Source organism: Nesoenas mayeri, assembly GCF_963082525.1.
Source record: "Nesoenas mayeri genome assembly, chromosome: 15".
NCBI lineage: Eukaryota > Metazoa > Chordata > Aves > Columbiformes > Columbidae > Nesoenas > Nesoenas mayeri.
In genome coordinates this window covers 5,189,791-5,216,629 of record NC_137559.1, presented here as the reverse complement: position 1 = coordinate 5,216,629, position 26,839 = coordinate 5,189,791, and the positions used below count along the sequence as shown (strand labels likewise).

The 26,839-nt window shown below is 47.8% G+C and overlaps 1 protein-coding gene across 1 annotated transcript in view; it reads left to right on the top strand.

Annotated features, from left to right (window-relative positions):
* Nucleotides 1-1,414: 1,414 nt before the first annotated feature.
* The window catches only part of CACNA1H (calcium voltage-gated channel subunit alpha1 H), a gene marked incomplete at its 5' end in the record, with an annotated part of 222,698 nt that continues 197,273 nt past the window's right edge, over nucleotides 1,415-26,839 (top strand). Inside the window, one exon of the mRNA XM_080353920.1 lies at nucleotides 1,415-1,686. Coding sequence (XP_080210046.1) covers nucleotides 1,415-1,686 — 272 coding nt within the window. The remainder of the gene's footprint in view (nucleotides 1,687-26,839) is intronic.

The window sequence follows — 26,839 nt, the reverse complement described above, 5'->3', positions numbered from 1 at the left end:
TATCTTTTTCCACCCCCCCCCCACCTGCACTACATTCAAATATAATTCACAGAATTTGAAATAACTTAAAGAATAAAACTTCATAAGTGGGGTTTAAGGGGACGGTGCTTGTAACGACTTTCTATTATCTGTTTATTCTGATCCCTCCCAGCTAAGCCCTTGAGAAGATTAGCTACTCAGCTAAAAATCACTGCAGTTTAAGAGCCGATCTTTATTTATTAAAATGCTCCGACCTCTAACTTGGGCTTATACATTTATTTATTAAAACTGATGAATTAATGCCCGGGGGACAAGCGGGGTTTCCAGGGGGGCTGTGGCAGCCTCGCAGACCCGGGGAGCGGCGCCAGTGGGGGGACAACCGGGTCCTCCCAACCCCTCATCCCCCGGTTGCAGCCCTGGGGCGCGGAGGGGGGGGGGGGGGGGCATCTCCCCTTTTGGGGGTGCACAGCCGCCCGGAGCAGCGGCCAGGGGCCAAACCCGCTCCCTCCTTCACAAAGCCCTTTGCGCCTGTTCTAGGAGTGGGAGGGGGCACCTAAATTCCCCCCCGCCCGGCGCCTTCCACTCGTGATGGTGACTCCTCGGGAGAGCCCCGGTGACCTGCCCTCCGCCACACGTCGCACACAACCTGAACAAAGGCGGGGGGAGCGCAGCGCGGCGCGGCCCGGGCTGGAGAAATACGGGCGGACCCCTCCGCCTCCGACCCCCCGGGCTGCCCCGGCTCCGCCCGGCTGCCCGCCCCCGCCGGCTTCCCAGCCCCCTCCGCTTCTCTCCTCCCCTCTCCTCTCCCTCCTCCCCCGGTAAATCCGAAGTTTCCTGTTAAGCACGGGGGAAGGTTCTGCAAAGCGGTCGTGGAGCCGCCGACTCGCTCTTTGGGATTTACCGTCGGGAGAGGCTTCGCTCGGCTCCGCTGGGCTCGGGAAGGGCCCCCGCCCCCGCCGCTGCCTCTCCAGCCCTCCTCCATCCTCCATCGCCGCACGCCGAGCCCCAGCCCCCCCTCGGATTTACGGGTGGTGTGTGTGTGTATGGGGGGGTTGATCCGCCGCCTCCCGGCGCCCCAATTGCTGCCTGGTCCCATGTGAACTGGAAGGCACGGCTATGCTCCTGGGGACACCGCGCTCCGCCAAACTAAGGTAGGACACAGCACCCCCCCCAATTTAATTTTCCATCCCTGAAAATAAAAGGGAAAAAGCCAGTGGGTGGGGGCAACCGCAGCAGGGAGGGAATGAGGGGAGACCCAGCTTCCCCGGGGGGCGGGAGCGGCCGCGCCCGGGAGGCGGCTCGACCCCTGTCGCCCGTCTTTGTTGTAGCTGGAGCTCCGGGGCCAGGTGGGCGCCGCGCCGGGGTGCGCCCCGCCGCCGGGGGGGTCCGCTGGCCCTGACCCCCTGCCCTTGCCCCGTAGGTCCTGGCCGCTACCATGACTGATGGCGAGAGCCGAGAGCCGCTGCCGCGCCCGGCCGGCGGGGAGGTACGGGTGCCCATCGCCGCTCCGCCGCGCCGCCCCGCCGAGCCTCTGCCCGAGGATGCCGGCTCCGGTACCGGCGGCTCCCCCGGCCGCGACCCGCCGCCCGACCTGGCCTCCGAGGAGGAGGAGCAGGTGCCTTACCCGGCGCTGGCACCCACCGCTTTCTTCTGCCTCAAGCAAACCACCCGCCCGCGCAGCTGGTGCCTCAGGCTGGTCTGTAACCCATATCCTTTCCCCGAGGGACACCGCACCCCCCGGCCCACTGGGACACCCCTCACCCGGGAACCCCGCAGTGCCCCGGAGCACCCCGGCGGGGCTCTGTGTCCCGGGGGCTCACGGCTCAAAGCCTCCCCCGGAGTTCCCCCTATCTGTGCTGTCCCGATCCCCAACCTCAGGGAGGGGGATATGGGGATTTGCAGGAGTGGGACAGGCGGGGAGCACATCTTCCCACGCTCGTCCCAGTGGCCTCGGTCGGGGGAACGCGCACGCCAAGGTCCCCTTGGCTCCATCAGCATCATCTGAGTGAGAGGGACGGGGCAGCAGGACAAGGTGCCCGGCATGAGCATCGCGGGGTGGTGGAGGGTGCTGAGCTGCAGCCCCCAGGACCTGCAGAGAGGGCAAACCCCTCAACTCCACTTCTCTCTCGGTGGAGCAGGAAGGGGTGAAGTTTAAAGACAACCTCGTATTTATTTCAGACCCGGTGGGGAATTTCAGCCAGGCGCTGACCCTCTTGCTGTTTATATAAGAGAGCTCGGAGTGCATGTGCGCTTTCTTGTCGCAGAAAAATGGAGCAAGTTGGAGTTGGTTTGGGGAAGGCACATGCCTTCGCTCGCCTCGGCTCCGAAAACTCCCATTTGCTTTTGTTCTTTTGCAACTTGCAGACAAGGAAGGAAGAGGACAGTCGAGTCTCTAAATCTTCCCTCTTCCCCCATGTCCTTTACCCAGTTTATTAATGTTAAATGGAAAAGAGCAGTGTGTTCCTCACAGTTGTGACATCCAGAAAATTGGATTTTACCCGAAATGCTTGTGTGCAAGCAGAGAGTTGTCAGTCTGTCTTGATAATCTTCAGAAAGTGAGCTTTTAGCTTTGCACATCAGCTCAGAAGCATTGACATGGTTTGGGTAATTAATGCTTTTACCTATCTCTGATACCTGCTTGCCGTTTGCTGCCTATATCCTGCCACTGCTATTAAAAGCATTATTTATTAATATGGTTATTATTGATCTCGCTTCAGTTAACCAAAGAAACCTGTGTGTGTCTGAGATCACTCAGCAACACCATGTCAGGTGTTGTTGTTGGGAGCAATTGCACAATCCTCCCCGTAACGCTGCCTTGGTCTGTTATTGGGAGAAATGCTTGGAGGGAATACCCACAATTTTTGTGGCCTGGAGTCTCCTCTTGTTTAAACTAGTTTTACTTGAACTATTGACTTTTGCAGAGATATTTCTGTTTTACACTGTTGTGAAGAGGGAACCAGGCTCCTGTGTGCGTGTGGATGGAAGAGGAGAATAAACAAGTAGTTGATCTCCACTGTGATGCTTTAGCTGTATAAATATTAAATGTAAATGATGGTTTCATGACAAAAAAAGTGAAATACCTGGTCCTGGAGGGGTCGAGGGAGGGCACTGCATCCCTGTTACAGCTGAGAGTGAGTCAAGGCAGATCTTCCCTTAAAGCTGTTTATCATGTTTCAAAACTTCTCCTTCAGCTTTGGTGGGTCTTGCTCTGGGTTCAGCATCCCCAAAGCTGGAACACTCGACAGACTAATGTGCAGAGGGAGGAAAACAAAGCAGTGTCGGCAGCGAGCAAGGGGGGTTGTGTAGAACTGGGTTCAGGTGTGCTCGTGCTGCTGTAGGGTGAGACTGGGCTTTAATTTTGCCTTTCAGCATCTCTCCTAATAATTCACAGGAGAGCAAGTATCTTTACAAAACTTATCTGTTTGAGATAATGTTAGATGGAAATTGTGACGATTGGTTAATAGTGAAGCAGGAATTTAATAAAACTCCCTAAGCCCTGTGTTGTAGTGTTACTGCTGTCAGAGCCAGTATGTTGTGGTTGGAGCAGAACAGAGCTCCCAATGTCTCGCAGCAATAGGGATGAGCTCCTTGCTGGGATTTTTTTCCCTTTCTCCTGGTTGCCGACAGTCCCATGCATCGCAGCGACAATAATCCTTCGGTGTCGACTCTTAAGTTTCTTGGCGAGAGCGCTCGCGTTGCTGTTGGTTGTGATTTCTGAAGCTGTGTTGAGCAGCCTCAAAGCGAGGAGATGTGCGTCGTGCTCGGGAGCTGGTGCTGTGCCCGGGCAGCGCTGGGTGCGCATCGGAGGTCAGGCAGCTTGGGGACAAGTGCCACTGCCACAGGGCTGGGACACTTGGGAAGCAGCTGGACAGGGGGGCCGCTTGAAGAGGAGCACGGGTAGTAAGGGCTGAGATTCCCTGAGTGCCTGTCCCAGGGGGAGAGTAACTTGAAAGCAAAGGTGGTTTCTGGCCAGTTGGGCAGTGTTGCTGACTCTTCCCGCCTACCCAGAAACATAGATCCATAAACCATGTTAATGAGCTTTACATCTGGTTAAAAATCTCCCTCTGTTACAGAAGGAAGGGATGTGACTGTGAGGTCTCGTAAAATCCGAGTCTGAAGAGCTTCACTGAGGTGCTCGCTTACCTGGGAAGCACTAACGCCTTCTGAAAAGCAGCTTCTCTCCCTCAGTGGTGCTTTTTCTTGCTGGGCGAGTTGTCCTTTGTTCTCTTTGGGGTTTATTTGGAGGGGGGAGGAGGAGAAGGTCTCACTCTGTGCCCCCCCGATGCCTGTGTTCCTCCTTTCCCAAGTGGTTCCTAGTGTGGGAATGAATCTCCCCGCGTCTCTCCTGTGATGTTTAAGGTCCAAAACTTGTGCACGCTTCCCCCTGCCACCAAGCAGAAAGACTTCACCTCTGCATCCCCGGCTTGCAAACAATCATCCGTCTGTCCAGTATGCCTTGAACAGCAAGGGTGTCCACATTTGGGGTCTGGTTCTCAGCTGGTCCCTGGTGGCTCTTGGGGGTGGTCCCTGGGATGCTCCTGGCAAAGGTGCCACAGGGTTTGCACTGCAGGTCTGGGCACATCAGCACCCAAAAAACCAAACGCCATCACATTTTGGGGGATGCTGGCAAGTGCATCGCGCGTGGGGCTCATGGCAAACCCTCCATCAATCCAGATCACTTGAACCGGCCGCTCTGAATATTTGTCGGCAGTAGAGACAGCCCAGACCTGTGGCCTGGAGCAGGTGGAAATCCTCCCCGGCTGGGCCAGAAGTGTGGTTTGCCTCTGCAGTTTAAGCAGAGGGGGTTACTGCCAGGCTTAGAAATAGCTAAAAAAAGCTGTTGCCTGGTTCTCGGGGGGACAGGTGGGGTGGGGATCAGCTTACGGGGCTGGGAGCTGGGCTGGCCGCAGGCACGCGGCGCCCCAAGGGCTGCGCATCGCCCGAGAAACGGGGGAGTGGGCAGATGTAGGAGATGCACGTTTGTGTTTTTTAATAGCCGCGCTGCATTTGGGAATGTTAAGAACAACCTGGAAAAAATCCCGCCTCACCCCTTCGTTTGCATGGGTTTGTATTTATAAAAGCAATGAAACTTGTGAATTCTCAAACAACAGAAAGCAAAAGATCTGATTTTTCAGGTGTGGGAGCAATAATTCAAGAGTCGTGTCCATTAAAGTTGAATCAAAGGAGCAGAAAGTGTTTGGACTGGCCCTGGGTCTGATTTTCACAGTTGACTTTTGTTGGGCTGTTTTTGCTGTGTAGTGTCATTCTTCAGCTTTCAGAAGTGACGGCTCCAGCACAGGAGTCTCCTGAGCTCTGTGGGCACCTCCAAACCCAACTTCAACCAGAAGGTCACTTGTCCGTGACAGCTTAGAGCAAAAAACAGCCTGAATATAGTTCTTATGATATGGGCAATGGCTGAAATTGAATTTTCACTGTCAAGTTGTATTGTATTTTTCCCTCTGTTATTACTGATTTACTTTTAATTTGCCTTTTTTTTTGTTTAAAAAAAAAAAAAAGATGATGTATAATTGGAAGCAAACTTACTTATTTCTTCAGTCCTGGATCTCCTACGTGGGTTTATTTTTAGAGGTCTGTGGGTGGGATTTGTGTACTCGGTGTGCACGTTGGTTGGTATAGAGCAGGATTTGGGTTTTTGTGATCCTGCGAGGTCCTTTCCTGGCTCTTCCCAAGCACGTTAACTGACAGGTCTACAGAAACACCGAGCTGTGGCTGGATCCAGATGAGTGTTTTCTTAATATATTAATTTTTTTAGTCACTTTTTGTCAATCCCTAGATGTCCCTGCACCTTGGTGGGGATTTGAACGCAGCTCCTGGTCCCTGTTGGTTAATACACGTGTAATCCAGTAATGGACTGGGATGGTACTGGGCAGCTGGCCCCATCCACGTGCCTGAAGTGGAGCAGCTGGGAGGAATTCTGACTTTTATTATATGTTGTGTTGCTGTGAGGGGTTTTACTGTTTGACTGGCTGAAGAAACGGGTTGGAACCTGGGATGTAACACACGGTATCGATTCAGCCTGCTTTCCGTCCCGGCGCCGAGTGTCAGCTTTGCAGCACGGCTTTGATAAGGCTCGAGCAACTTTGCTGGTTATTTAGTGATTCATAAAAAAACCCCACCATTCAATGATTCACGATAGGTTAAATTCTGTGTGCCTTAGTCAGAAAAAACCCTCCGCTGATTTGTTTTCTCAAGTGGCTACAGAGCTTGTTGGTGCCAGCTGAGTTCTGTGGGACTTGGCTCTGTTATGTTTGGGTAGAGTCTCTGCTTGCATCAAATCTGGGGTTTATTTTTTAATGTTTTAATTTTTCTGAGGTGTTTCTCCTTGCAGCACTTGCTGGTTGCCCTCACGAGCACTTTGGGGCAGACCTCACATCTACAATAACATCCCATGTGTTATTTCCAAACATTGCTCAGTATAGGTGTCTATAAGCACAGCTGGATGGGGATAAAAATGCGTTTAGTGCGAAATGGTGTATCTGCTCTAACGCTCGAGCCTTCTCTCTATCTCCCTGTTCTCCGTACTGGACTGAGCTGTTTGCTCGGCCGTGTTATAAATTGTTCTCTGACACGAGGCTTGCAGTTCTCTTCATTCCTTATTGCACAATTGATGTTCTGGCTCCCGTGCCTGTGGGAGTGTTGCCATTTGGGATTGGGGGGGTTATACTGATGCAGGCGGAGGTGTGGGGACAAGTGACCGGGTCTGGGCTCCCATCGGTTTAACAAACTTTATTTGATTGCTCTATAATAAGCATCTATCAGATTTGAGGAGCTTTATCAGAAAGCTTTTCCTTCTAATCTCTTCTCATTCAGCCTGTGTCCCGACAAGCGCGATGGGAGGGTTTGATCAAATCGCAATTTGTCATCTCCGAATATAAATATTGCAGTTAAAACATTTAGCGTGCTGTGGAAAAACACGTTAGAGAAGAAATGTTATTTCTGGCCTCATCCTGGGAGCTGCTGAGCATTCAGGACGCCCACTGGATCTGGTGCGAGGCGCAGGTGCCGCACACCCTGCGGCATCTCCCGCTGAGCCACAGGCAATTAGGAAACGCAAGGAGGAAAAGTCTTGTGAATTGTAGCTCGTCTAAAAATATGTTGTCCACATGTGTTTTGGCTCTTTGCATTCCAGCGTTCTGTGTTGGCTCAATACATCTAATCAACACTTTAGTCCCAAGTTTTGTGGTTAGTCTGTTTTAGTTGGCTTGTCGTGGTCCCTGCATCCCGGCGCCACCAAAAAGCATCATCTGCATCCTGAATTCCTTAAGCACCTCTTGTAGGTTGTACCTCCCGAGAAATGCCTTTTATTCCCAACTCCCAGCCAAACTGGAGAGTGCAGCTCGGTTTTGGAAATCCCTGTCCTGTGGCAAAACTGCCGGAGTCTGTGATATTTAGGAAAAATGTCAGCGTACGCGGCAGCGTGGGCAGGGGGGGCTGGTTGCTCAGAGCGAGGTGTTAATCTCTGCAAACTCCAGCAGGCATTAGCTGGTGCTTGGCTCCTGTTTTCAAAATGACTTTTGCAACAACAACACACACAAGAGTTAGAAAGTTAATTATGAAAATACTTTCAAAGCAGATGAGGTTTTGCTGTAGCTCTTTGCAGCAAGGGCTGGCGGTGTGTGGTGATACCTGGATGTGTGTGAATGTGGTAAACCATAAAAAAGAGATGCGATGCTGGTGCTCGAGAAGGGAAATGTGAAATGGTCTGATGAAATGAAGTTGACTCATAACAAAAAAATTAAAAGTCCATCTGAGCAAAATGTACAAAGTAAATCAGAAGTATAAGTAATGAAGATAAAATTTAATATTTGACTTTAAGGGAATAGAATATTAAGTAAATAGAATCATGTTTAACCCATGCTCAGCCTTTGGAGCCCCCAACACCCCATCCGTCTGTGGGTCTGAATTCCAAGCTGAGTGTTCAGCTCATCAGTTCTGTGGCTTTATCTCCATATTGTCCTGAGTCAGGATCACAACAGGTATCTCTGAGCAAGTTTAATTTGCAGACACACTTGGAAAAACTTTACCTACCTGTTTCACCCTCACCCCTTAACATACTTCATGCTTTTATTGCTACAAAAGTCAATGGATTTGAAAGTTAATTCTCTCATGTCCAAATTTACCACTTGAATAGTTTCACTGAAGACAGTAATTAAAATTATTTTAGGGTGTCTCAGTGTGTGCTTTTCCTTTTTTCCTTTTTTTCTTTAATTATTCTGCACTTGATATTCTCCTCCAGTGAGAAACTGAGAGATGCCACCTTGTTGCATCAGATTTTTACTAAAGATTACTCATAATCTCTGTGAAATATCTACAATTTACTTGTTATTTTCAGACTGTCATTTATAACCCTTCAGAGCAATTATCTTGCTGCTTTTCAAGGCATTTAGCAGATGCATCCCAGATTCCACTTTGTGAAGTTTTTCCAGTTGCCTTCAGATTTCTTGCCTCTCAAATCTGGTGGGAACCAATAAATGGGGTTTCACTTTGCAGTTTGTTTACAAGTTTGATTTGTGTATTGAGTCCACGCGTACTGTGTTTTTTCCAGCATGCCTAGATGGCAAATCCCTTAGAAACTTAGAATGACGTATCACATGAGTTGGACTGCAGTAGTTAAGGGGAGCAGATCAGTCTATAGCCAATCTCCTCTTCTTTATGTTATGGATTAATTTTATGCAGTGTAACCCCAAGTTGGATATAGCTATTTTCTGAATTATCATACAGCTGTTTCCAAGATGCTTTACTGTATTTTAGTGTTGTTTTGGTGTTGGTTTTTTTTTTAATGCAAAAGTAGTTTTAGATCTATTCTAATGCAGTTTAAGCTCACCTTTTCCTTGGCTTTCGTGACTTGGTGTTTTGGGGCTGGCTCAGCACCGGTCGGCACCATCCACCCAGGTTCTCCTGGAAGCAAAGCCTCAACTTTATCTGCCGTGCTCTGGCTAAATGACTTGTTTGGAGTAACTCCATTAGAGCAGCCGGGATCACATTAGTTTACAGTGAATGAATCCTGAATCATGTTGTTCTCTGTGTGTTTGTGTGTTATTGCTTCTTGTTTGTTTGTTTTTAAATTGCTTCTGCAGACGAGAAGCGTTGAGCTGCTGATTTACAGAGCTCCGATTAGTTTTCTGCTGGATTATGCACGTATCTTGTGGTCTGTCCTTCCCTAATGTCCTTATTTCCAAAGGTCTGGCTGGGGCTCCCTGGACCCCACACCTAGAGACACACAGGTGTGTTTTACTTCCATTGCACATCACACGGTGAATTCAACCTGGTTGGGCATCCAACCAGTGCAGCAGCAACCTTTGCCACCAACACTAGAACTCATGCAAGAAATATGTTACCCCAATTTACACAGATGTTTTTAAAAGAATTTGAGCTCAGATTTTGCCCTTAATTCTTAAGGTAGCATCTGGCGTTTGTGTCCAATCCGTTAATCCAGCTGCCGATGCAGCCTTGTGATTTCAAGTCAGATACACTTTTAAGTGAATATTTAGCTGCCTGGGATAGGAGGAAAGTTCTTCCATTACCTCCCTTAATAGTTAATTCTAAGATAACTTGGACCAACTGAAAATCATCAGGGTATGCACTGTATTTCTAAACCAGCAATTAGGAGTCATCAGCCTGCATAGAGACAAATTGGGAGTGAATTAGAGGCTGCTGAGCTCTGTGCGGGGCTGTTCCCAGGGCCGTGTCAGAGCGGTCACTGCGGAGCTGCCCACGGGAGCTTTGACAAGATGCAGCTGGAAAAGACAATTTTCCTCTTTCTTTCCCTTAATAAAAAATCTGTTCTGAGCACTGTACCAGGCAGACTAGTTTGGCAAAGGATTAAATGCACAGCTTCAAGACCTAATTTTGCCCGTTTCAATTGACAGATGGAAATTGTGTGCCTTCACAATGCTACTAGTATCTTGCAGTTTTGCTCAGAAGCAGCAGTGCCTCCAAAAGCCATCCGGAGAAATAAGATGACTTTGTATGTGTGTACATCTATTAATGATTGCGGTTCGTTCCTTCCGAGGGTGAATCTGAGCTGCGTGGCTGCTCCTGGCCCCTTCTCTTCACCCTCCTGGTGAGATGGAGGAAGAGGATTTGCCTGAGTATTTAATATTCCGGTAGATTTTGACATAGAAAGTAACTGCAAGTTCTGGAACGGGATGTTTGGGACATCTGCCATGTTCCAGAAGGCTGGAGGGATTAGCTGGGATGTTGGACGAACGTTACAAACAGGGATGTTTTGGGGGAGCATCCCCTGGGGCGCTTGCAAAGCTTGGCGTACCCAAACTCTTTGATCCCCATCGCTCTCCTCTCCGCCTGTGTGTTTGTTTTGATTTTTTCCTGTTGTTCGATTAAACCCTCTGGGATTTGCGATGGGTACACAGGTATTTGTGCAGAGATACGTTCCTGTCCCAGAGGAGCTGCAGCCCAGGCTGCTGCTTGACGTGGTTAAGGAGAGAAAGTGCCAACTGACACCTTCGTCATCGGGGGTGACAGAGAGAGGACGGGATGAAGAGCTCACCGGGACACAAAGCAAACTGCATTTTTTGATATACCACAAATAGAAATTAATTGGGTTTAGGTGTGGGGCACAGCTGATGGCAAAGCAGAGGAGCACAGAAGCACAATATTTGTGTGTACATACTTAACGTATGTATATTTTTATATATGTTTGTGTGTGCCCGCGCTGTTTTTTCTAGAAGAATGGACTTCACCGTGTTTGCAAAGCAATGAATACCTTTCTTGTGGAGGTTGATAGTGAGTTTATTCCTTGGTTGGGTTTGTCCGTAAGGATTCTGTCAGACTTGGAGGTGCTGATTGAAGTCCTGGGATGAAATAATGAATCCACGCGGTCTTTGTCATCACCTTTGGGTTTCCATCTGTGGAGGAGGGTGGAGATGCATCACTTTAGGTCTGGAAAAGAAACAGGGCCCTGTTCTTCAGCCACATGTTCCAGGTCAGGTAACTTCAATGCCAGCAAAGCCGATGTGTCCAGGAGCGGGATATAGCCCTAAACACACTGTGTATCCTCAGCTTCTTATCACCAGGCCCTTTTTTGAGTGTGTTTGTGCCGAGTCTGTAATGGTATAATGTACACTGTAATTTTGTTGTTAAATCTGAGCTGCTTTGGCATGGTGGGGACTAGGCGGCTTGTAGCGATTGGAGCATTATGGCTTATTGAATTTCATAGCCTGGAGGATTGAATTGTACACAGCAACTCTCGAGGAAGGAAAAAAATAAAATGTCACCTATTTTTCCTGATTTTTTTTCTTTTTCCTGAGCTGATATTTAACAGACTTGAGCTTTTGGGCATGGGCAGAGGGGTGGGAGGGACACCAGTGATGGGAAGCAAACCCTAGGAAGGAGCCGTCCTATTAAACAGACTCCCAAGGCAAAAGGTTTGGATCTGTTCCCAAGGGCACTGGTAAATCACGTCTGTAAATATGCTGGGGTTTCCTTCACCTTGCTTCCCACTGGAGATTTTAATTTCATCTCTATCAACACTGGTAATGGAAGAGCAGAAATCAAAAGGACATTTTGTTTCAGACGTAATTGTGGTGTTTTCCCTTTATTGGTGATCCTGAATGTTGTTTCCGCAATTTCAAGCGTATGCCAGCGCTGTAAACACTTTTATTACAGGCACAACCGCTGGCGCGGGTCTCCTGGCTGCTCTGGTACAAACCTCAACCTCGCAGGGGTTTATAAGGCAACAGTAAAAATTCACTTGACATGAATCATGGGTCTTTTACATGAAGAGAGGCTCTTGGAGGGCTCGTTTGGCCACCGTGGTCTCTTAAATCTCTTATCAAGGCACAAAGCGAGTGCAGGGCAAGTTATCGCACATCATTTTGAGGGCATGGCTCTGCTGGGCAAAAGTTGGGTTAGTTTTTGCATGTTGTTCTTTGCTTTTCTGATGAGGATCAGTAAAATGTTCACTTGTGAGAGTGCCTGTTGTTAGTGTCTGTGTGATCTGGAACTTACCTGCTCCGAACAGAACAAATGCTGCATTTCCTATGGGCTTTGAAGAGATTTTATCATTTTTACTGTTAAGTATGAACTTGTTCTTGAATTGATAATTTTGTATTTAAAAGGGAAGCTCTGGATCTGCTGAAGTTGAGGGTGACTCTGTTGTTGAGGCCAGTGTAAGGGATAAAGAGGGATTTCACAGTTGGGGTCTTGGCCAGATATGTTTCTTCACATCACAGACTAACCTCATTTTTCTGAGCCCATCTCAATGTTTTTTGCACATGAGTCCTGCTCCAGTGGCTCCATCTCTAACCTGCAGCTTGATGCCCCCGTTACGATGAACTGAAATCTTAACCCCATTGCCAGAGCAGGGTGTGCCACATCTGGAAAAAAAATCAATGCTTAGCTGTAGCAAAATGGAGAATCTTCTTTAGGCCGTATTTTCACTTTTCTTAATTTATTTTTTTTTTAAACATGTCTCTCATTGAAATTTCCCAGGCGCTGCTGAGTCATGGCTGGTTTCTTTGTAGCTCTGAGTTTTTGACAGGTACCTACCAGGCTTTCCTGTATATGTTTGTTGAGGGACGAAGCTCACTGAGCTGCTTCTCCTGTGCATGGACCATCCACTATGGAGCCTGTTTGCATCAGGACAGCACTTAGGCTGAGCCCAGAGCTGCTGTGAGGGCTGCAGAGCTCAAAGAAAGAAGCAATCTGGGACTTATATTGCTTCAAAGAGAGTGAGTAGGCTTCTTGAAATGAACCACACCAAGGAGCAGTGAGGTGACTTGCAAGGACAGAGACTGTGACTTGGGCACCTGCAATTCCTCCTGTTGCAGCATCTTCAAAATATCTCATATCCATGTGAGCAGAGCAGAACTTAATATAAGAAATGGGTACCAGAGATTAGGACTCATTTATAAAACCATGTGCTGCATGTGTCTGGTACTTGCCAGATGCTGCAGAACCTCTGCTTGAGGAGGGACAGGGAGAACTTATGGATGAGGGAACAGCATCACCTAAATGCTATAGAGCTTTTCATGCCACATGGAGGTCAACAGTTCCATCTTGCTGTGAGTTTATCTGGCGTTTTTGTCTGAAACCAGGTTTTGCACATGAGTTCCATGGGCATAGAGCTTTCACCACAGAAAGATGGTGGTTTGCTCTTGCACTTGTGTGTTCCCGTGGTCCTGTCGCGACCCACTGGGACTGTTCATTTCAAGAAGGGCTGTGGAGTTTGCCCTTAAGTGAGACAGGAGGGATCAGTTAGGCAAAATCAATCCCCTGCCTGCTCCATATCGCTTTGTCCTGATAAGCTGTCAGTTTAGCTCTAAATGCCGTGTTTGAAAGCACATCCCCGCTCTCCAGGATGGGTCAATGTCAGCAGCAGTATTAGTTGAGGGATGGATTTAAGCCACCAGCTCATCACAAGAAAGGGGAGCTACATCTGAGGCATCATTTCTTGGCAGCCTCTGATCTTTCACAGGTTGGAGAGAAATTTGGTAGGATAAAATATCCTCTGCTACCTCTGAGTCAGCCCTGCAGTTTAATGTCAGCTCTAATACCGGGTTGTAGCAGCGAGGAGCTGGAGGTGAAGATGCGGTTGGGTGGGATGGAGATGTTTGATCGCCAGCCAGGTGTGGTCTGACCTGTGTCCATCAGTGTGAGGAAAAGGGGGGGCCATGAAGGGCATCCCCGAGTCCTGCAGCCTCTGTGTGGGAAGAGCCAAGGGCAAACCAGGCCCCAGTCACAGGCAGTGGTGATGCTGGGTCCCACAGGAGTCGTGTCAGGGGTCACGTAAGGACCAAGTTCAAGGCGGCCTTAACCCTGCGTTTCCTGGCTCTGCCTGATGGAAACCAGACCCGTTGCCTTGTTTGAACACCGGCTTTGCGGCCGGGGTGATGAATCACAGTGGGAGCTTTACCACCCTTCATCACTGCTTCCTCTGCTCTTTTGGCCTGTTGTGTTCAGTTCAGTCAGAGTTTATTATAAATAACTTCAGATAGCAAGCTGAAATATCCCGGGCTTGTTTTTTTTTTTTTCTTGGCAGTTGCAGAGCATGAATCGGCTTCAAGGCAATTGAGGTATTTTAACGTAACATTTACAGCCCATATCTATACAATATGTGACTTGTGTTTATAGAATTGTGCCTTTAACAGTCTCTTATCAAAACATATGGGACTGTACAGTTGGATGCTGGGGTTCCTCTGAAGCATTCCCCAGACAATACAGTTTCACATTAGATTGTCTTATGATGTCTGTAGACTTAACCGAGTCTGTTGTTCTGCACACACAGTTGTGCGTCCTCCCTGTCTGCCCTGCGGCACAAGCTCCTTCCAAGAGCCCTTTGAAAATCCCTTATCGCCGAGTCCTCCCTTCGCCCGTGCGTGTCCTTGGCAGGCAAGGCAATGTCACCGTGCAGAAGAGCACATCATGCACAACAGGATAAGGAATCAGCAAAACGGAGCGAGGGGCTGGCAGAGCGGTGTGCCTGGGAGCAGATGGCGGTGAACAACTCCTGAGAAGCAAGGCTGAATGTTTTCCCTGCTGCAGATCTCGTGAAGGTCTCGTTTCGGAGCGATCGCTCCTCGTTGTGTGTCGTGCCCTGGCCAGAGGCTGCGGTCACACTGGGCGTCCCATCATCAGACCATGGAACAGGAGGATGTGTCCTCCCCCAAAATATGTTAGTGCGTCAAGGAATGCGTTTGGCCCTGGCAGCATGTCCTGATCCAGCCTCATGCTGGATGCTGTCCAGGCCTTCTGCAACTTCAAATGGCTCTTGGTGCAATCCATTACCAAACAACCGTCGCTTTGCCTGCTATAGCAAGGGGACCAGATGTCCCCTGGATGCTCTCTGCCTTACAATACCCGGACCAGCATCCTTAAAAAGGCACACAGGCCTGTAGTGTTTAATAGGGCTGCCAAGAAGAACAAGATCTATCGGGCTCTGTGCTGCTGTTGCATCCCGTGGTGTCGCTTTCTCTCGTACGCTGTGTCGTGCTGCCCTTTCTGAAGGGCTGAAGAGCTGAGAACCTTCCAAAAGCTTCAGTTTCTTATTCAGAGCCTGTCTGAGCTTCCCTCCCGCACTGCTTTAGTCTGTAAGTTCAAAAGAAAGTTTGAGCAAAAATTGGCCTTCCCATGGAAGTACTTGTCCTCTCCAGCCCATAAATTTTAATGGGAATTGGGCATGCTGAATCTCTAGGCAGGTCTGCAGATCTCAGCCTCTTCTGAAATGAATCACACTTATTCAGGCCTGGAAAAAACTCCTCGTTTATCTGGGTGTCTGGGATGGCCTTAATGCTTGGGTTTATATCCTGTGCATATTTGAGGAAAGTATGATCCGTTTATTTCAAGATGTTGTTTGCAGAGGACTATGGTGAATTTCAGAGGATAATGCTGTGTCTGAGCATCATTGCCTAAATTAACTAATTGAAGTCATCTGGCCTTGGGCAGGGTTTTGTTTGCCTTTATGGTGGATGTAAGTGCTTTGGCTTATCCAAGTTCACAAGCTGTTGGCCCAGGTCGTGCTGCAGCTCCCAGGACGGATCCAGCAGCTAGAAGGGCTGATAATGGGTGACTCTCCTGAACTGCCACTTTTGGACCCAAGTCTCTTGTGTCTGATGGGGCAATGCACCCCCTTGGGTGTCCCAGTTTCCCAGCAATGCTTTTTGGGCATCAGAGAGACAGTAGCTTGCTTACAGCACTTCAAAAATAGAGACCTACAGCTCTTTTGTTTGGTGTCTAAGTGTCACCCACCATGACCTTGTGTCTCCTGCCTGCACTGAGCCTGGAGAACATCTCCCACAAGACTGATCTTTGTAGTTCTGGTGCTGATTGGCCTCATTTGGCTGGAGAAACACCCTGGTTGTTGTGTTGTTTTTCCATGGGTGCCTTGTGAGCCCCTGCTCTTTGGGCCTTCTGCTGGAAGGGTGGCTTTGCACCGATGTCCCCTGGCTGGGCAGTGACAGCTTCTCGAGACCTGTCTGTCCACTAGATGTCGAACCTTGGCTGCAAAAGTGGTGTATGGAAGTGTATGAATTATTTCAAGTGAAATGTTTCAAGGGTTTGGTTGCCCTCCATTTGAAGGCTTCAGACATGCTGCCAAAGGGACCTCCAGATCTAGAAGTAAACTTATAGGGACCCAATTTAGCACCTGCTTTAGCATGAATAGTTTACTCATCATCATGAGCATAATTTGAAGCAGAACCTCCGCCTTCAGATATCATTGGACATTGGTGGGGTTGGAATATGGTCAGGACCTCTGTTCTCATACAGATTGGATGTGTTTGGTGCCTTCGCTTGGTAAAATGATATTTGACAACTTATAGCAGGAATCTGGTATTTTGTCAAGTCAGGAAGTTTCATTCTGTTTTATTTTATTGACCTTTGAATCCAGAGTTCCCACTGGCTGCTGAATACGGGGAAGGTTATTGCTTTACTTTCCCATGGTTTTATGTTCTTTTTCTCTGTGTATTTGCATTGCCAAGGACAGGAGGTGGTTAAACCTCCGGGCTGACCCAGTTGCATCCCCTTGGTGGAACCAATTGTGAAGATATGGACATAGTTTGGGGTGTTATGTCTGTTCCCCTGTGAGTGTCTGTCCCCTAAAGGCTTGGCTGGGCTCCCACGCTTGGATGCCCCAAAGGAAGGAAATTGTAATTAGTCCAAAGTCCGCCAGCCTGGGGAGCTGAATTCATCCAGCCAGCCCTTGGCATGTGCTGCTCAACTTGTGTCTCAAAATTCCCGTCGATTGGGGTCTCCTTTTGTCTTAATTAAGAAAAAAAAAAATATATATATATACTTGTATGTTCCTTTGGTCAAGTGTGAAGTGAAGATTCCTATTCGGGATTATTTTTAGCCTCTGAAATTATTCATGAGGCCGCTTTCCCTGATTTATGACAATATCCAGCACATTGCCATGTAAATGACTTTTAAATGGAATGTTTCGGCAGTTTCATAAAAATTCCTCATGTGAGGGGAAAATAAACAGTTTGTCATTTACCAGACTGTATTTGATTATTGGATTTGTTACTATAAACATCAGGCTTCACTTCCTTAAGCTGAGGCTGCCAGAGATACGTGACTTCAGAGAGCCACACCATTAAATAAAAGCTAACCTGACTTGAGAAATCAGCATGGGATTGATCAGGCCTGTTCCCTGCTGGCCACATAGGTGCTCGTTGGCCAGAAAATGAATATCTGATGTTGAGATTAACATGACTCTAGTTTTTCAGATCTAATTCAAAGAGCAGGCAGGCTATGAAAGGTGGAACACATGGGTTTGGCATCCTGGGGTCCTGGTAGAGCACCAGGCTCTGTGCTCGTTCCTGGTTTTGTCTGGTATTTGAAGTCAATGCAAAGAGGTGAGGAAGAAAAACAAAAGTGCAGTGGTAGGGGGAAACCTTGTGGTCCTGATGAGGGGTCTGGATGGGCAGACCATCACTGATGTGCACCAAGGCTTTTTCTATACAGGCACCAGAATGGAAGGACTTTAAAGTGAGTGGAAAGATAGCCATGGAAACTCACCAATCTGTTGCTAAAGGGGTGCAAAATATCTCTCAGGCCCTTGGGGATCAGGTGTAGAGAGGAAAACCTTAACCCAGTAACTGCCTGGCGGATTAGGAGCTTCGTACAGGACTCATCCTTTTCCCTTGAGCTAAAATGCATCCCGTGTGGAAAGCAGTTTTCCGTAAGAGCCATGATTTGGAGGAACATATTGGCCATTAAGAACCATGAAGAGCATTTTGGAAGTGGTTGGGCTTTGGTGTTGGGCTGGCTGCGTTCCCAGCACACGGTGCAGTGAACGGCAGGTCATCAAGTGTGGCATCAGGTGCCTTCGGACCCCGGTGCCTGCGATTTTACTGCTCTCACGTGTCGACAGGGATCCCGCGCTGGTTCTGCAGATGCCGTCCCCGTGTGCACGTGGCGCTGGAATGTCTCTGCTACGCTTGGAAGGAAATTACTCCTGCGCTGGGATGCACACAACCAGCGACACGTGTCCCATCACAAGGCTCCAGGCGGCTTTTGGACGCCCTGAACGTCCCTGCAGCAACACACCCTCTCACTGGCAAGCGGGGTGGCCCTGAGAGTTCCAGGCTGAAACAAGCAGGGAGAAAAATCAACCATGAAATTGGTAATTTTAGGAGCTCCACAAGGGAAGGAAACGCTTGTTGTTAAACACTATGTAATTGCAGCGCGGTGCTCTGAGTTACAGGAGGCAGACAGTGCCAGTTTGCTCAGGAATGGTCCTTACACCTTGTGACTCCTGTCTGCAAGGACCTGGGAAGAGCAAAGCAGATAAGAGTGAGTGTCCCCGTGGACTGAGGCTACACATTGGGGTCCCGGAGTGGACAGGGCTTATGCTGATGAAGGCTCTAACCCCCCTGGTTATGGTGCTGTGGGTTATATGGAGGAGACAGAGATGCACCCTCATCCCAAGGCACGATTCCCACATTCCCCATGGCTGGGACAGCAATTCTTACCGAGCTCCCACTTCTCTCCTGCACCTCAATGCAGGACTTGCTTAAGGTGGGTGATTTTGAGTGCTCCCCTGGGCTGGCTTGTGATAATTCAAGGACCTGAAAAGATTTTTATGATCACAACCTCCTTGTTTTGCAGAAATTCCGTTTTCATTCATCCCTTCTTTTCCCCCAAAGCGTTCTGCAGTGTGAACCAAAGATAAAGTGTAGTGATATGGATTAAAACAATTTGCTTGGGGTTGGATGAAATGCCTTTCCTCATTGCCAGAGGCGGCTTGTGCCTCTGTAGGGCTCAAGCTTTCCCCTTGTGAGGTGCTATGGCATTTTCACTGGTTTTTTTCTGGGTGTCCCTGTGATGGTGATGAGCTGAACATCCACAGTACTGATGCTTTTGTTGCTGGGCACACGAGCAGGGTGAGATGTGAGGGATGTATGGAAGGGTAGATGATCTGAAAGATCACAGTGATAGACAAGTTGGGGAGACTGAGGGGGCTGGAGGCACGTGTCCCTTTTTTGACTGCGATTCCCCAGATCCCAAATTCATCCTCCATCCCCATTTCTCAGCAGCGCCTGAGTTGTCCAGAGCCAGGGAGCCTGCAGGCGGGAGCTTGTGCTTCGTCCATCACGGGAATTAAACCGGAATTAACAGCGGAGTCAAGCCTTGTGGGGTCAGCAATAAATCCTCCCGGGAATATGGTGTTTGTCTGGGCTTCACCGGGTGAGCTGTCACAGGGATGGGCCCCTCGGAGGGGGTGATGAGATGCAGGACAGCCTGGCCGCGGAGCAGGAGCTGCGTGGGGAGGAGGCACCGTCCCCCAAACCCCCGGCTGCGGCTCCACTTTGGGCATCCCGAGGGACGTGCTGGGGCACCTGCAGCCGGGGGTCACAGAAAGCAGGAGGAGTGGGGGCTTCATGCTGCCATTGCACCTCGACTGGGACTTCTTCCATCACTTTAGCAGCCCCGTTCCCCAGATTAGGAGTGTCCCTCACTGAGGATGATGCTCCAAGTTCCCACATGCATTTCAGCCTTTTGCAGAGTACCTGCTCCCTGGAACCACTCTGCTCAGGGGGATATAAATTGTGGTTTTTACACGTGTAGGTTGTTTTGCTGATACTTCTTCATTTGATTCCTCCATGAAAAGCTAACACAGTGTTGTAAAAATAAATCTCTGGCCTTTTGCTTTCTGAATAGCAAAGGGCCGACGTGTTAATAGGAGGGAGGGCTGGGGTGGCGGGCTGCCAGCGGGATGCGCTTCTTCCCTGGGGCTCCGCTTGCCAAGATGCCATCAGCCCGGCTCCAGGAAGGCTTTCCTGCGGCCGCACGCTCTCTCCGGACAGAGTTTTGTCATCTCCAGCTTCATGGAAGTTAATCACATGCAGCCACCCAGGAACAAGTGGCTTTACAAGGAGGGAGATGTTTGCTTGGTGCAGGGGGGTCCTGGCAGTACCCACATCCAAGGAGCACCTCTGGGTGTACACCTTCACCCTGCCCTGCTCGCACACCCCCATTGCCGCTCTTTTCACCGAGGGGAACTATTAATTATTATTTCTGGATGTAGAAAATACTTTTTTCTTCCCTTGTGCTGCAAATTAATCTTTTCATGGATGTCTCTTGGCACGTTTCTTCTTTATTTTTCAGCACAAGTTTAAGAATCTTCTTCCCCTTGCTTTTGACAAGGAACAAGGCACATTTCTATATCTTTGTCCTTTTTACAACTTTGAATGCTTAGAGCTGTGCTGAAACCAGTTCCTGGTTTAGGAGCATGTTTCCATGTGTGGGTTTGGCTCCTGCTGGTGTTGGGGCAGCAAGACGTGGGATGTGGCTGTCCCATGAACTCAGAGCTCTTCACATTCATCTGTAGTGACCCATCACAGAGGGATTATTCCGTATCAGTTTAAGATGATTGACAAAAGTGTTATAATCCCAATAATACCCTCTTTAAGCCTAGCTCATTTTGATGTGCTTGTGGCAACAAGCTCTTCCCGGAGGCTGGTTCCCCCAGCAGCTGGTGCTGCTGGTGTTGGTTTTACCCCCTGGGAGGCTGCAACAGGCTGAGGCCTCTTTTTAAGAAAGAACTGCTTAAACTTGTTTATCCTCATCTCTCCTTAAGGTTAACATTTTGGTGTGATGTGCTCAGGAATGGTCATCTGCTCATATGGGTCTAGTGGTGCTTTGCTGTGCTGAAGGACCTTATCAGACTTGGTGGTGACTATGGAGAGTGAATACCCACATATGGACATGAAAAACAAACAAAAAAAGGTTGAAAAATGGAAACTATTCAATGCCTAATGACCACTTATTATTTCCCTTCCCCGTACTGTTTTAAAAACAAAGTACGAAACTTCTAATGCTCAAAGGATCACTTTCTGGTATGCAGCTGTGCCATACATAATATGCGGCACACGTTCGTGCGCAGAAACCCAATAAAACTGGTAATTAGCCCCTGAAACAAATTAGAACAGAAGATACAGTTTTATTTTGCGTAGTGCCTTTTCTGCAAAAACCGTGTCTCAAAACACGTTGGAGAGTTAAATAACGCAGAGCTTAAATAATAAGCGCACCAGGAGAGCAAATTAATAGAAAAGGATGTACATTGCTGCGAAGCGGGAGAATCAAGGCTGGGAAGAACTGAGGTTGCTTGTGCGGGTACCACGTGTATCTTGGGTCGATCCTTGACTCTTGGGGTGCATTTGCCACTCCGTGGTTTGGTCTCTGCGAGTATTAAGGAGGGGACATGTCCGTCTGTGTGGGGCAGGGAGGTTGGAGGGATCTGGGAACGCAGCGCGGGCTGAGCCATGAGATGGATGAGGTATGTACAGCAGGCTATAACATTAAGGAGGGCGATTTTGAGCCGATTTGTTCATCTTTGCCTTTCATGGCTGAAGACAGAGTAGCTATTGCACTGTGGCTCTCGCTTCTGCTCCCTCTCTGCCTCATTGACTCAGCAGCTTGCTTTAAATCTCAGCTGAAAACACAACTTTTCCTCCTTCTCTATAACTCTTTCTCTACTTCCCTGTGCTATTATTTTTAATGCTAACTTTGTAGCTGTATTTAATGCTGGGTAGTACCGTGGGGATGCAGGGTGTGAAATACGGCCGGACTGCAGCATGCTGCAATGCCGTGGGCAGGAGAGGCAGGGACCGGTGACCCTTCTCTCCTTATTCTTCAACCTTGGAGACAGGGCTGCTGATAAATCCTCAGTTTTCACTTAATGCTCCAGGGAAACTTGAAGAATGTGTGGAAAAAAGTTTGCAAAATATTGGCTGGTCTAACGGACCTAATCTTGGACGCATTGTAATCAATTACAGTTTGAGCTTTAAGGGGGTCTGCGCCTTGCCTTACTAGAACAGAGTTCAGATTTGGGCCAGGCTGTCTTAGCATCACAAGGAGAAAGAGATAAAATTGGATAGAAAACAAAAAAGAGAAGTTTCTGCACCAGATCTCAGAGGAACCTTGTGCCATGGGCAGAAGATCCCATCACCTTCACGATGCTCTCATGATGATGGGCCCTTCCTCCCCACTGGTCTCCCCAAAGCCACCCCACAGCTGGGGGGAGCCCGGACATCTGAGTCCATCAGGAGCCTCTTTGGTAGACGTGTCTGCAAGAGCAGCACAGTGCACCATTGATTTTCCTTGGAGTTCCACTGTTTCAGAAGTGGCTGTTGGCCAACCCAAAGGACCTTTACTAAATCTCCAAGCCTGTTGTGAGCTATGCAGTTCTGCTTATTATTTTTTTTTAAATTGCTGTACAATCTCTCAGTTTGTATTTTTTTTTTTAGCACATTGATCTGAGTGGTTCTTTGCTCTGAGAAAGCCAAGGTGTTTTATTGAATGGCAGTGTGTTTGCAGGTGTCATGGTCCAAGGGTAGAAGCAAGGCTGGGAGAAACACTCTAATTCTTCAGGCCAGGTGATATATCAATGGAGAAAAAACATATACAGCTTTGGGGTTCAGAGTCATGTCTTGAGCAAAATGTGCAACTCCTGATGGGAAAACTGAGGATTTTTTGGGAGGAGATGCTAATGCTCATGTATGCAAATTCCCCAGGCAGACCCCGAGAAGAACAGTTCTGCACCTGAATTGCCGCAGGGGTTGCAACAGAAGGAAGCTCCTGCATGGCTGTTCCCTCCACCAGAACAAACTTGGCCACTAACAGTCTCTGGTGACTCCGGTAACTCCGTTATTGGTATTAAAGCAGTAGCCTGAGGAAGAAACAGTATTTCTCAGGAAGGAAGAAGCAGTTTTTATTGTGGGGTTTATGCCTGGCTCAGGATGAGATGTGACATGGTGCTGCAGGGAGGACAAGTGATGACCTTGCAGAAGGTTGGGCTTGTGCCAGTTTTGCAGGCATAAGGCTTTTCAATGCTGTAAGTGAATGATGAATGTTAAAGCCAGAAGTTTTAATAGGAGTGAATGATTTTTAAGTGCCCATTTCAGCCAGCCAGGGCTCGCTGGCCTCCGGTTTAATCGTGGGCCATTGAGCACCTTGATGTCTGCAGAAGTTGTTGACTTACAGAAGTTCAGGACTCCTGAAAATTTGGTATAGAGAGTCTTGAGCTAAATACCGGGGGGTCTCTGACCAGAGAGTTTGGGGCTCATAATGTTGTTATTGCTGTTCTTGTGGAAGGATTGTTTCAAGAGATCCATAACCTGCTCCTGGGTGGTCTCCAGGTTGGGTTCATGTCCTTGTGCCAGCCAGATGCTGAACTGAGGCCACGGCAAACATTCATGGCTCTGCTTAAAGAGAAGCAGGAATACTTGGACTTATTTACATTTAAAGCAATTTTAAAGGTAATAATACAGTTTGATGAACCATCCTGCCCTGGAGCAGCCTTTCCTCTGCACATAGAGAAGGAATTGCCTTATTTCCCATTGTTTTGGAGTTCTGGAAAATCTTCCTTATATAGATCATTAATGACATCAGGTATGTGAGAGCTCAGGAGGGATGTGCCTTTTCCCTATGTTTTTAGGCCATTTATATACTGAAAGGTGCCTGCAGGGCTTTTATATGCTGAAGGATGAAACCGTCTCCTGAAGTCACACTGTAGAGATTCAGAGCGATCTTTGGGAACCTGAAGCAGTTTTTGCAGCGCTTTTAACTCTTGCTTTAGTCTGATGGGATTTCTTCATCTCATTATACAGCAGATAAAATACCGACCTTGGGGAAAGGAATTACTCTTTTATACAAAGACTTAAAATGCCTTGATTTCTCTTTACTCAGAAGCCTGCTTATTTCAGGTGGATTTTGGCTGTGGTGATGGGTACTGGGATGATGGCCTTGAAATGGAAGTCTTTACCTTAAAGGAAAAAGCACAGCTTGGGCAGCAATGGTGCAAGCTGTCTTATCGGTTTGCCAAAGTGTCCTAGATTCTACCCTTGAGGGAACATCTGAAGAGGGCAGGTCCTCCATGGCTTGAAGTCTGTGCAAGGAGAGATAATTGCAGCCTGGGTATCCTGGAAAGCTTAGCTCTTCAAGGCCATGGTAGCATTACAACACTACAATTTCTAAAGACCTACATTAACTCAACAGCAGTATTTAATACAACATAACAAGGAGCACATAAAATCCTTAGGCTAATCCTATCCAGGGTAAGTTATTATTAATTCCACTTGTTATGCCAATTAAACGCCACTATTAGAATAATACTTTAGGTTAAAGCTATAGATGTTTCTAAAACCATCTTGCAATTCTACACTTCAGTTTTTCCGGAAGGATGTGTTCCCAGAGGTGGTATTTATTGTGTACCTCAACAGCACGTGCACATAGGAGTTGAAAGAGGTGTGGAGGCTTGATTGACAGGAGTATTGCACCTTCTTCTCCCATCTTCTAAAGTGCATGCTTTGTGTCCTTGCGACCTGAGGGGTCATTGCTGCCTGTCACTGGATGTGTGACAGCAGAGAGAGGGACACTTCATCTCCCTTGTCTGCAGGACTCATAGCAGTGTGGTGTTTCATGTTTGCATGGTTTCCCTGCAAAGGATCAGGGCTTCCTAGCAAGGGAACCAGGTACCAGGAGCTTCTTGCTCTGCAGAGTGTCCCTTATGGCACCGAACATCCCTCGTGGCACCGGGCGTCCCTCACAATGTTGGGTGGCCCTGGGTACCCACAGCCCGTGCCTCTTGTCGCCGTCCTGCCTTCATGCAGCACATCTGGGCTGCCCGCAGCAGCGAGCCAAGCAGCTCCCTCTTGAGTACTATTAATATCTTTTTTCTGCAAGTCCCACAGTCTTATTATGGTGAATAATGAAAGCATATTCCCTGACCTTTGCTCCTTCTATCCAAACTGCATTCTGACAAGTATATGGTATTTTTGACCCATCACATGATGGGAAAAAGACTCTGTCCTGTTCAGATGGAATTAAAAAAAAGTCGGATTTAAGAAGCTATGCTGATGAAGGCTTTCCCGTTGGCAGGTTGGTAATTTGCTGACTGCTGTCTCTCTGTTTTTAGCCCCTCTGTTTTGATGAACTTTAACAGCATCCCAAGCAGTTGCAATAAAGAGAGGCTCTGAAGTAGCTTCTTGCCTCTGTCGTTTAATTGCTACAAGGAGAAACAGCTGTGATGCCAAGTTTTATGGTATCTGGGGCTAGGTTTATTAAAATTGAAATAACAAGTAATTTTAGTTTGGGAGCTCTTTGGAGGAAGGGCTGGCTTTCTAGTCTGTGCATGCAACACCTTGTGTGATGCGAACCCCTTCTGTCCTGTGCTTGGAAGGGACTTCTGCATTATGAATAAATCATTGTTCAGTTCATTTTTTTGGAGAATTTTAAAATGCTAGAGGATTTTATTTGTAACTTAGGAACCTTGTAACAGATCTGTGTTAGGTGTACATGTACTGGTAAAGCACAGAGAATCCCAAAAAGGGTCTCCTTGTCCAGAGGAAGAATTGTCCTAACAACAGGGAGATATAAACAGCCATAGACCTGAATATTTATTTATCAAATTTCTGTCTTATATCAGCAGTCCTGCATGGTTGAACACATTTTGCTATTTATGTAAACAAAAGAACTCATATATGTGTATATATATATATATATATATAATTTATATATATCTCTCAAATGTGTTAATCTGCTCTATCTGACAGTTTCTCTGATGTGGGAGGCTCTTTCAGCCAAAATGTCAGTTTTACTATTTGACATTAGGCTGGAGCTATAGGAAATAAATGCTTTCTTAGAAGTTTGACAGCCGTAGGCTGGGATCTACTATTTGCATGTGAAATGTATTTGGTTTAATATTGCCTGAGACTTTTTATTGTAACTGCAGAGGATAAAAACCATGGAGATGGTTTGATTTGTTTGATATTCATATTAGTTTATCATAAGAGATTATATCTCATTTATGTAAAGCAAGCAAACATGAAAAAATAGAAGCCATACATTCTGCCCTCGGGCTTGTTCAGTTATTATACTATTATTACAGTTAATTCGGTATTATTTGGCTCTGAGAAGAATAGCTATTGTTATAGAAGTGCTCCAGAACACTCAATGCTCCAAACACTCCCTAATTGTCCTGTGGGCAGTCTCATTGAAATCCATAGGAAAAATCATAGGAATAGGTTTGATATTAGCTCTGGTTTGAACTATGGATCTGGGATAGCTTTTGAAATGCTGGAGCTCTCATTTTAAGACAAGCCATGCAGAATACAGCAAAACCAAGAGAGGCAAATGCTTTTCCACCCCCTTTTCCAGATGGGTTGTGATGTCGGCACAAGCTCCGTGTGTCAAGTCTGCCTGGGGCTTTGGGGACCAAAAGAGGCACCGAAGCATAAACGGGGACATCTTCTCCCAGGAATATTTATACTTCAGGGATCAAGTCTTACTTGCTCCACAAAAGAGAATAGATGTAAATGAAGGAAACCTCAACTCAACTGGAAAAAGCGGAATGTTTATTAAAAGGAACAGGGGTTCTTCTCTGCTGCCCGACCCCACAGTGCGTGTTCTGCAGGTGCTCGTAGGGGATGCTCTTTCTGCTCCAGATAATTTCCCATTTCTCCTTTGCAGCTCCCAGTAACATTACACTACCGGTGTTTCCTTGTTCACAGTGAATTTGCTGTCGCAGCAGAGAACACAGAGGTTTTCTACATTCTAAGCCCTCGTAACGATTGTATCTCCTTCCCCATCCTCTCCCAAGTCTCACGCTGACTTGTCTCACCGACACCTGAACTGGGATGTGTGTAACACAGCGAGATTTCCTGGAAGTGCTATAAATACTCAAAGCTGGGGCATTCCTTGCCCAGACAGATACTTTTTTCACGTCTTCTTTCCTGGGAAAGCCGGGAGGGAGGGAGCAGTGCTGGAATTTGGGTCTCACTCCCTCTGCTCTGACTTTGCCCATATTTTCCACCTTCTGCTCCTCTCACACACGTAGTAACACTTTTTGCAGCCCAGCTGCGTTTTTAGGACGTGA